This window comes from Callorhinchus milii, unplaced genomic scaffold, assembly GCF_018977255.1.
Source record: "Callorhinchus milii isolate IMCB2004 unplaced genomic scaffold, IMCB_Cmil_1.0 Scaffold1, whole genome shotgun sequence".
Taxonomy (NCBI): domain Eukaryota; kingdom Metazoa; phylum Chordata; class Chondrichthyes; order Chimaeriformes; family Callorhinchidae; genus Callorhinchus; species Callorhinchus milii.
The window spans coordinates 117,182,587-117,194,126 of record NW_024704742.1 but is presented as its reverse complement, the minus strand read 5'-3'; the positions used below and the strand labels follow the sequence as shown (position 1 = coordinate 117,194,126).

At 38.7% G+C, this 11,540-nt stretch overlaps 1 protein-coding gene across 1 annotated transcript in view; it reads right to left on the bottom strand.

Annotated features, from left to right (window-relative positions):
* Positions 1-1,139: 1,139 nt before the first annotated feature.
* sv2ca (synaptic vesicle glycoprotein 2Ca) overlaps positions 1,140-11,540 on the bottom strand; it is a 102,537-nt gene continuing 92,136 nt past the window's right edge. Inside the window, exons 8-14 of the mRNA XM_007905372.1 lie at positions 11,153-11,263; positions 9,713-9,801; positions 7,977-8,141; positions 7,356-7,489; positions 6,854-7,057; positions 4,686-4,845; positions 1,140-1,528 (exon numbers count right to left, since the gene is read on the bottom strand). Of these exons, the coding sequence (XP_007903563.1) occupies positions 1,345-1,528; positions 4,686-4,845; positions 6,854-7,057; positions 7,356-7,489; positions 7,977-8,141; positions 9,713-9,801; positions 11,153-11,263 (1,047 nt within the window). The 3' untranslated portion in view covers positions 1,140-1,344. The remainder of the gene's footprint in view (positions 1,529-4,685; positions 4,846-6,853; positions 7,058-7,355; positions 7,490-7,976; positions 8,142-9,712; positions 9,802-11,152; positions 11,264-11,540) is intronic.

Genomic DNA, 11,540 nt, shown 5'->3' with positions numbered 1-11,540 from the left:
AAACACACAAGCCTTTCTGATACTCAACAGAAACAAAGACATATTTAATAAAACTATATTCCATTTGAAATAATTCTGATCATTTTAAAATTACATTTAATTTTAGACATTGATAATTGCTTATAATATCCAGTTCTAGCATTTCCATTGCAAATATTTCATTTTTAATAGTTCAATATCATGAGAGGCACAATGCATATTTTACAGGCAAACATGAGGTCAAAGGCCATTTAGGTTTGAAATAAACAAATGGACACACACTAGGGGTTGTGTTTGATCAACGTGTGATTTTTATTTTGTGTTATGGATAAGTAAATGAACGATTTGTTTGTACATGAGGAGATGATATAAAAATGTATAGTAACCAACTGGCTGATTTTGTACATTCTTGTTTTAAAATGATCTTTTGTCAGAGCATTTACAGTTCAAAGCTTTTCACTGTTGTGGATTATTATGTTAATAATTGTTTCTAGTGGTGAATATAATTCACCAGAATGGGCCAGCTATGTACAACTGGGGTGGAAGATATTGTAAGATTTCATTTCTGAGGAGTATTGCAATCACCCTGATGGGTCATTTACTCATGATCGCTAATAGTCAGATCTATAATAGTGAGTTTTCATGCAGTGTTATAAAAGGGTATAAAAACTGGAAAATAAAATGGACAAAAGATGGGTAGCTGGTTTTTGCATTGCAATGATCATTTTTTTTATTCCCATAGAAACAAACAGAATATACACACTGCCCATTGATAGGAATATAAATAAATATATATATAATATAAAACATCAAATTAATTTGCAAACTACAATTAATTGAAAGGTAGGGGATGGAATGGGTTCATATTATAACAACATTAATATCTTGGCTCCTGCAAACCCCTCGTTGGGAATAAATGTCTATTTGCTCCTAATACTGCACTGCTCTAGTACCATGCTGATCTGATGCATTTGATAATGTTTGGACTGATATCTGGGGTGGTTTTAAATTGCCTTATGAATACAGAGTGGGTCATAAACAGGGTCATGCACTGGATTAAAACCTACTGTCACACCAGATTCTCCACTCCTACTTTACACTCTCTCAAGCACACAAATTCCAGTGTACATGTGTATGTGTATTGCAGCCTCACTGATCACTTGATCTTAAATGAAAAAGGTGTGAGTATAGTTCAGATAGCGCATCAATACACCAGGAAAGGAATCTCCGGGGGAGCATAGGACCAGGCGACGTACTTGTGTGTGACATTAGTTTTATTTTCTTATGTTGCAGGCCATTTAATCAAATATTTCACTGGATCACCAAAGCTGGGCACCTAAGAATCGATCAGGTTTCTTTACCTGATCACATCAGCACTTGGTTTCTTGTATCAGGAAGCCGGAGTCCCACGAGGCCTCCACAAACAAGGACTGTGGACGCGAGTAGGATAGGGATTGCTTTGGTAATACCAACCAAAGAGCCAAAGATGAGATTTCCCATGACAGTCGAAGCTTTGCACAGTGCATTCAAGAAGCCAAATCCTGTAGCTCTGAAACACACAAAATAGTGGGGCTTAATTATTTTTAATGTAACACAATAATTTGTAATGAAAATAGACGCACTTGTTCCGAATGTTCAGTTGATCAAGTACTTTTCTCATGAAGGTTAAACAAAATGAGGGGCAGCAACAAGTTATACCAGCAACAACCCGACGACCCAGATATGGGCTTGATTGTCATTTGTTTCTGCGGACCTGTTATAACGAGAGGTCTACTTTTATAGACCCAAACATCATGTTATAATGAGGTCGCAATGCATACTTCTATAACGTAGGAGTCCAAAATACGTGTCATAGCTATGCAAATCCTTTTTGAAGTGCCTATCTCCTTCTTGAGGTGTCCATTAAACACAATCACCATTCTCTCAGTAAAAAGAATTATATTCAAACTGTTTGTTCACTTTCACTTTTCTGACCACAAACCAATGTTCTCTTGTCGCAGAGTTTATTTACAATAATAATCCTTACGTTTAGTATAGCGACTTTCACATCAGGAGGACGTTCCAAAGTGCTTCAAAGGATAGACCATAAAGTGGAGTGATTGTGTGTTTTTATTTAAAACAATATGTTAAACAAATTATTAAGGTTCAGTATATCTGTACCCTTTAAGATCTTGGATGCCTCAATAAAATCTCCTCTAAACCTTCTCTTTTATGTGAATATTTCCAGCTTCTTGCCTCATAACGCAGGTGCTTAATTCCAACTCTAAGTTTCATTGTCTTTTAATAGACCCTGTGCAATGCCAGGATGTCCCTACTGTGATCCACATTGCAACATAAATGGGGCAGAATCCAGATCACTGGGACTTGAGCTACCATTGCACAACTAGCTGGCAAAACCCAATTGGCCCAAATCCTTACCATTTCAAACCCATTTTTCTAAATGTGTTTTTGTGCTGTTTCTGTAATTATTTTAAATTCCTGCAGGAACAAGGTCAGCGTGTGTGACATCTCATTGGGTTTCACACACACAGTACATTGGGCAGTCGGAAGCACAAAAAGAAAGTTAATTAAGCAAACTGCTGAACAGACGACTGTTTTCATTCCCATAATGGTAACGTCTCGATTCTGTATTTAATTAATCATACCCAGCAGAATAACATGTTATTAGTCACCAGAAGATTACATTTTGTTTCTGAGATGACATTAGCGATGTAAAAGTAATTAGGAATTGACTGTGCCATATTATTCCAGAGCTATTTTAGACTCAGGGTTTGCTTTTGGCTTGAAGTCCGGTTGCCCTTTGCATCATGGAAATGATATTTTACAAATGTACACATGAAATGTTGTACAATTTCCTTTTCTAAATCACCCTGATGATGCACACAGAGTTTGCAGTTAGTCCAAGCTGCAGATATCATTCGCCTTTTATATTATATTTATACTTGTGGAGTCCTTAGTGGTTCATCTTAGTGGTTAGAGCACTCGCCTTGCAAGCGAGAGACCCTGGTTCAATTCCCGGGCAGGGCAAAACATTGGGCAAGTTTCCTTACTCCACAAACCTCTGTTCACCTACTACAGTCGATTGGCAGATTGCGTTTCTCTGGGTAATAATCCCTTCAAAAAAATTTAAAAAAAAATAATAATTTGGTTAAATAATCCATGACTGTTTGTGGAATACTGCTGCATGTAATTGGCTGCTGGGTTTCGCCCACAAAATATACAATCAATTCACTTTACAGTATAGTCTGTGAAGCTCTTTCAGACATATTGATGATGTGATAAGGTGTTATATCAAATGCAAGGATCAACATTATCATTATTCTTAGGCTTACGGTGATGCCCACATCGTGCGACCCGATAGTTACATTAAATAATTCTGGGATTTATGGGTTATCGTTTGTTGCATTGACCAGTGACGTTTGAAATGGAATGCAAACCCCCAAAAGTGTTCTGCCAGGAATACCTCAGGGTAGAACATTCGTCCTTACTGCACAGCAGGTGTACAGTTGTCAACATATCAGCCATGTAAAAGTGGTACGAAGAAAAATGGTTGGTGGACCTACTCTTGAGTACCTACAAGTAACTGGTGAGTGTCTTTAACTCATGTCAACTTCATCATAATACCACTTTTACACAATGTGCTGATCATTAAAATAATTCAGAAAGATGGGGGAGTGGGATTAATTTGGACAGCTCTTTCAAAGTGCCGGTACAGGGCTGAATGGCCTCCTTCTATGCTGAATAATTCTAAGATTCTAAAATTCTAATAATTTGTGGAGTCCTGTAGCTCAGTGGTTAGAGCACTCGCTTTGGAAGTGAGAGACCTGAGTTCAATTCCAGGCAGGGCGAAACCTTGGGCAAGTTTCCTTACTCCACACGCCTAATAATATCTCCAAAACCAAAAACAATAATAAATTGGTCATTTTCAATCTACGACTGTTTGTGGGACATTGCTGTGCGCAATTGGCTGCCGCGTTCGCCCACAAATATACAGTCAATTCACTTTACAGTGTGTTCTGTAAAGCGCTTTGGGACGTCCTCCCGACGTGAAAAGCTCTATATCAAAATGCAAGGATTATTATTATTATTATTATTATTATTAAGATGCCAATATATGTCTCATGCTGATATCAAATCACTTCTGACTTTTGCAGAATTGGGAATGAGATGGCAGTTGGTACCAATGAGATAGTAATTGATTCACATTATTTACTGTAAAGTGTAGTGACTGAGTAAGTGTAGATAAACTCAACAGCCAATTTACACACAGCAATGATCTATAAACAGCCTTAAGATGCATGATCAATTTTATGTGAGGGTTTGTTGGCCAGGACAAACTCCTTTCTCATTTAGAATCGTGTCATGGGATCTTTAACATCATGTTGTAGTCAGCGATGCAAATACTTAATTGTTGGATAGTGGCAACAGAAGATCTGACTCCAAAATACTGTCACTATACTTTCCAGTAAATCCTCCTGAAGCGAAAGACACTATATCAAATGCAAGGATTATTATAGAAAAGATCCAGGTAATTTTACTTTAACAAATTACCAGCTAACCTGTAATGAAAAAGCAGTATATACAGATTAGGTGCATTGTTGCATGGTTTCAAGAACAAAAAAGATTTTTCAGTATCCAGTTGTTTTAGATAACACAGTGGAAAGAGACCCTTGCAAGAAGAAATGGTCCCTGATCTACATTCTCACCTCCTATCTGTCGGCAAAAGCTCCACGGTGATCACATCGAGAGAGTTCCACGCTGAAATGGTCAGACCATTGTACAAGCATAACATGCCAATCATCATGGCCTCACTAGTACCAAACCACAGGAAAAAACAGCTGATTCCAGAGAGAACCATGGAGCCACCTGAGGGGAAAATCAATACTCAAGGTAAGTTCCTCATAGAAAAGAGTAAACAGCGCCATGCTCTCTAGGGTAAGGGAAAATATGTAATGAATTCCTCAATCTTATCAGTGGAACTCCATGTATAAATTAAATCCTCATTAATTTCTCATACATTTACTTCACCTCTGGCCTTTGTTTACAAACAGTCGCGAGAATTTTTTCCCCCAGTTTTCCCAGTGTCAGTTTACCCCTTCAGCATTCTGACCCTTCTCTCCTGATCATGAGTGGGATAGTTGCTGTGTTTTCTCTTTCTAACCCAGGAGCGCTGAAGCCAACTGTGGTCACCTCAACTGCAAGCTGAGATCAGCTAATTCAGCACTGAGGGGTTTGATTTGGGACCTTAAAAACATCAGAAATAAAGAGATAGTTTGGGAACCAAGAATCAACAATTCCATGAGCAAAGAGTAAAGCTTTTACTTATTCTATGTACATGTTTTAGACTGATGCAGTGTTGACAACTAGAGCAGAAGCAGGCCAGTTATCACGTTGAGACTGTTCCACTATTTTATTCAATCATAGCAGATCTTTTAATCCCATTTCTGCTGCATGGTCCTAGTCTATAATGAATCTTAGTGCAGGTAATGGATTCTCTGTGCATTCTGTCAAACAGGGCTAAGACATTCCCATCACTGAGCAAATAAGGGCTTCGTTGAATACTGAAGTTGTAGATGATGGCAGGTAAGGGTTGAGGTTTCTAGATAATTTCCACTTCTTTATTGTGTTTTCTTCACCACTTGTTTACCCTGGTGTATATCAAATGCAACTACCAAGTCAAAGAGCTGAATGATGAAAACAGCTTTCAAGCCTTACAGAGCAAAAGTGAATGGAAAACATCACAGACAATCTTTCAATCTTAGCAGAATTATTGATCTGGTCATTTCAGTACCAGTCTACTATTATAACTGCCTGCAGTGATCTGGTTGGCTTTTATCATTGAGTGCATGTCTGTGCCGTGATTTGTGTCAAATTCAAGACATGGCTATATAGCATGAGTTACTTGCCAGATTGAAGACAATATTTTCCCTGGTTCTGTACTTTTCTGTATTCCTATGAAACTCTTTCATCAATAATGTTTAAAAATTCATGCGCAAATTACAACATCTTGTCTTTGTGTAGTGGCTTTCTATTTGTAAATAAACCTGAATCAGTTTGAATCACTTGGTGATTGTATTCATCTATAAACTCACATGACTACAACAACAAAAACAACAACAACAAGATTACATTTGTATAGCGCCTTTCACGTCGGGAGGACGTCCCAAGGCGCTGGACATAGTACAGCATTTCAGACCCAAGCTGGGGTTGGGAGGGTAAGGGAGGGGAGGGAAAGTGGGGTGGCCAATGGCATAGTCGAAGAGGAGGGTCTTGAGGCGGAACCTGAAGGAGGCTAAGGAGGGGGCGAGGTGGAGTGACTGTGGGATGGAATTCCAGAGGTTGGGGACAGAGTGGCTGAATGCGCTCCACCAATGATGGGGCGGATGGGGCAGGTGGGTCGGGGGACATGGAGCAGGGCAGAGCCGGCTGAGCAGAGGGAATGGGCTGGTTGGTAGGGGGTTAGGAGGTCGCAGAGGTAGGGTGGGGCGATGTCATGGAAGGCTTTGTATGTGAGGACCAGGATCTTGAACTGGATCCTCTGAAGGATAGGGAGCCAGTGGAGTCGGGCAAGATTGGGGGAGATGGGGTCACGGAGTTTGGTGCGGGAGAGGACACGGGCTGCAGAGTTCTGGATTATCTGCAACCTGTGGAGGGAGGAGTTGGGAAGGCTGACAAGCAGGGCATTTGCATAGTCGAGCCTGGAGGTATGAAGGCATGAACAAGAGTTTCAACGGCCTGAGGGGTGAGTTAGTGGTGGAGTCGGGCGATGTTACGGAAGTGAGGGAAGACTAGATCCAGAAACGCATGCTAATGACCAGCTCAGAATGTTACTCTTTCAGATAAATGTTTATAAAAAATGAGAGTAGAACTGTACCTAACATTGTCAGTCGTCCAATCCTGTCCATCAGTAGTGCAGAGACTATGTTGCCTGGTAACACTGCCAGTGTTCCTAGGAAGTTGACAAAATAAATCCAGTAGGCACTGTAGTCCTCGTCAAAACTAATTTGACAGCCTTTCTTACTGTGTAGAAATGTAGTGTTGATGAACTGACAATCAATGAATTTAGAGTCCTCAAGATCTGCGAGCAAAACAAAAACAAATATAAAATGTACAGCTAGCACAGAATGATGGAAATTACATGTGCTACAGAAGGAGACAATTTGTACATGACATCTATGCTGTCTATGCTGGACATTAAACAACAACATGCATTCATATAGCACGATTTTTTTTAAAAAGGAAATATCACAAATTAGATCCCATTGATTAAAGTGAGGGTTTGTTGAATAGCTGGGGCCGGGGCTTGAATTTGTGAGCCGAATGTGACTTGTATGTATCTACCACTGATACAGAATCAAGCTGGGTTATATGCTCACCTGTATTATAGAAAAGAGTTTCGATAAAGCTGCAGTTCCTGAAGTAGGTAGTTAAGGATGTGGTATCTTCAAATTTGCAGTTCTTAAAGAGGGAGTCTTCAAAGGTTACAGCTTTAAACTTCATGTGAGAAAACCTGTTTAGAGAGAAAATATACTTTTGCATTGACTTATAGAAAGTACAGTATTTCTAAATCATTCCAGCCGTAGTTTTGTTGAGAGGAGATTCTGCTTTTTAAAAAAAAATCCTTTATTTTGATCATAGTTTCCTTAGGTCTCTACACATCATTATCTAGCCAAGAAAACAGTCTTGGCTAGATAACAATGGTTGACTTCAGGTGATGGAGTAAGGAGGGGTCAAACCCATAAACCAGCCCCCAAAACATGAGGGACCAGGCAATGTGTTAATTAACCCCAGTATAAGTTAACATATTTACTCCAGTGTTAATTAACATACCACAATATTGTGAACATTTAATTTCTGATTAAAACTACAATGTGTCCATTAAAATAACCTTTTTAGTATAATAGTGAAATAACCCTACTAGATGAGTGTTTTCAAATTCCTAAAAATAACTTTTACTCTTGGGATGCACAGAGTTGAATGACCCAAGAAATCCTGACCTGTCTCTGATGTATTCACCATTGAGGTGGATCTGGTTTTCCAGTGTAAAATTGAATACAAAATCTTCTACTCTCTCCCCGTCAAACCGTTTCACTCGGGATGCATATTCGTCAGCTTGAAGATGTTTGATGACATCTGGGAACCAGACGGAGAGGCCGTAGTAACTGTACAAAACAATGTAGAATAGATTTAAGAATTTCTTTCTGTAGGACTATCACTCATAAATAGTAATATTTGTCACATTTGACGCAGTGTTTTGTACATTGGACAAAGTATACATGTCAAAGTTCTTCATAGGATTAGTCATTTTATTTTGCAGGCAAAAGCAGGAGTCAATTTGCGCACACCAATGTCCAACAACAACTTGCATTTAGATATACTGTATTGTGCTCTTATCACAGGATAGCATCTTGAAGCATTCAAACCAAACAGCCATGGCATGAATAATCAATTTTATTTGGAAGACTGTTAGCCAAGATGCTGGAAGAAACTACCTTCACTTATCGAGTAGTGTCATTGGATCTTTAACTTCCACTTGGACAAGCAGATGGGATCTTGGTTTAACATGTCATCCGGAGGACAGCACCTCTGATGAGGGAGCACACCCCCAGCATTGCATTGGAGGGAGGACAGCATAGACTATGTTCCAAGTCTCAATATTGACTTGAATCACAACCTTCAGACTCAGAGAAGAGAGTGATACAAATTGGGCCAGGCTGCTTCCGATAATGCACATGGTAGAAACTTGACGATGTTGTTTAAGACATTAGCTAATGTACAGGAAGCAACATGCCAGAATACTCTGCTGTTTATATAATTAAATCTGTTTAGTGATGCTTGAGAGAAAATAAGGGAATGCATGATAGCATAACACAGATAATGGAAGGTTTCATAAGTGATTAATTAACTGAAGAGTGCAAACTCTGAATAGCAATAAGACAAGCTTAAAACAGATCAGAACTAACACTTGTGTGATGAAAAATATATTCCCAGGTGGTGAAAGTGAAACCAGGAAGAGGCTTCAATAGATTTTCAACTTATAAAATGCATGTTCAAATGATCTTTGCCCCTTTTTCAAAACCTGACAAATTATGAGATGTGATAAATAATAATGGTTGCATTTGATATAGCAAATACTTTGAGATATCCTCCTGATGTGAAAGGTACAAAATCAAATTTAAGGATTATTATTACACTGCTCTCCCATGCTCTCATTGGATTATCCGCCTGTCTCTTCATTCTGATTTTCAGGTCCTGGAACAATGCCGTAACATTATTCGATCTTTTGTAATGTACTGCAAATTTGCATAATATTAGACAAATTATAATATTATACGGCTACAACAATACAAAAAAATTCAAATGCGTACAAAACATACTAAGAACAGCCCGGACCAGCCACCAATATAACATTAGGACGATAATAATATTAATTAATTTTCACTTAACATTATGCAAACTTGACTATTATTATTGTAGCGCCTTTCACTTCAGGAGGAGGATTTACTGTAAGTATTGTGACTGTATTTTATAAGTGAATGCCTAAATATTTTCATTTCAAAACCATAATCCATTAGTCAATATGACCATGAAACTATCCCATTGGACTGACTTGTGAGACATTTAACACGTGAGATTCTTGGCCGGTACATATCTTTCATCAAATGTAAATATTTGAATCCAAGAAAACATATGGCAAAGTAAGATGTGCCTTTACAACGGCAGCAAAACTTACCCAAAGGACAGTGTTGTCCAAACAATTATCAGCATGATGGTGTTCCTTTTAACTGGGTAGTCAAAGCACCTTGTAAATGTCATCCAAATCTGTTAAAAAGGCAAAACAATACATTGAGGATCGTGTTCCTTTCATTGTGTTCAACGGTTGAACCTAGAAGGCGTGACAGTGCAAGGGAATTTGTTTTCTAGGTTTTTTTGTTCAGATTTTAGTGTGTCCAATTATGTTTTTCTATATTTTCTCCTGCATGGCATATGCTTTTCTACTGCTGGTCCCCAAGCTCCCCATGTTAGGGATGGTTCCACGGGCAATGATTGCCATCTGGTATCCCACTCGAGAGGCCCCTGTTCATGTGTGAGTCTCAGCAGGCCAGGTGAGTGTTGGCAGGCCATTTAATTGTACAGGATGTTATTTCAGAACTTGAACCTCTCCCCACCAGCTGCCAAACATGTACTACCAATAGGGGGTGCTGTAGAGGGACCAGGAGCAGAAACCCTGCCAGGTTTTTCTTTCCCTAACCCAGAAACCCTAAGGCCAATTTAGCCAACCCATGCAACCTGTCTGAGACTAGTAAACTCAGCACAAAGTGGGATTCAAATCACCAGCTCTATCCATTACACTATCAGGGTTGCCTAGTATTTCTTGATTGTTTTAAGAAGAAATGTGGCATTAGTGAATTTCTAAAACATTGAATGTGCTAAGAAATGCAATCTTTGTTGTTTTTGAATTTTGATAAACAAACACCCATTTCTTCTTATTTCTTCTTAGAGATATCTTGTTAAAAAAATACAGTAAACCCTGGTCTTAGCAGACTCCGCGTACCCAGAATTTGGACCTAGCCAGATCGGGCCCTAAACGGAAGTTCTTTTTTTAAAATTTCAGCCGGCCCATATAGACTCCAACCCGCCCAACTCTCCTCGCGTGTGCCCCTGCCTCACCATGCTTATTGATACCAGCATTGTAATTACACTTAGCCAGAAATTCCGGCTAGCTGGATCGGATCTCTCTCTAATGGTCCAGCCAGCCAATATTTTAATGTTCTGCAAATTAGACTTTGGGTGGAAATAGTCTCAGGTCCAATTTTTTGCATTTAGGGATGTCAATCACTGACTTATTAACTATCAGCATTTTCTGTGTTTTCAGTTGATGTTTAATAGATTAGTTAGTAATTGATTGAACCACATATAATTAAGCATTAAAACAGCCTTGAGTGAAATAGAATCCAGACATTTTTTGGTGACGTTGTGAGTAAACCTATTTTTGTGCTTGAAACACAGGATAAGGTTACAGTCACCAATCATTTCAGACATGTTCTATCATTAGCAGGACAATGGGGTCTATTATGCGAGTTGTATTGTTTGTATATCATTATTGTTATTATTACAGCAACAACATAAATTTTAATATGTACAAACCAAATTTCAGATTTGTTTAACTCACTCCACACATTTCAGTCTTGATTCGAACAAACCACCTCATATGCCAACTGCCTGTGTCCGTTTGGATCTCGATCAGTTCATCAATCAGTTTGGGAGTCTTGATTCTATGAACCTGTGAAAACAATAGCCTATGGTAGGTGCTTTATGGACTAACAAATATGTTTAAATATTTGAAATATTTAAATATTTACTAGAATGTAACTAAATCTCTTGCAGTGTTTTCAGACTGATTATTTGGTTGGATAATACGGTCTAGCACCCACATGGTTGAATGGTCAAATGACTTTGCTGTAATTTCTATTATTCTAAAAGGGAGAATAGCTTACATATTTCAGTCTGATATTTTAAACTTATTTAAACCACTGGACTCAACATCAAAACCAAGCAGC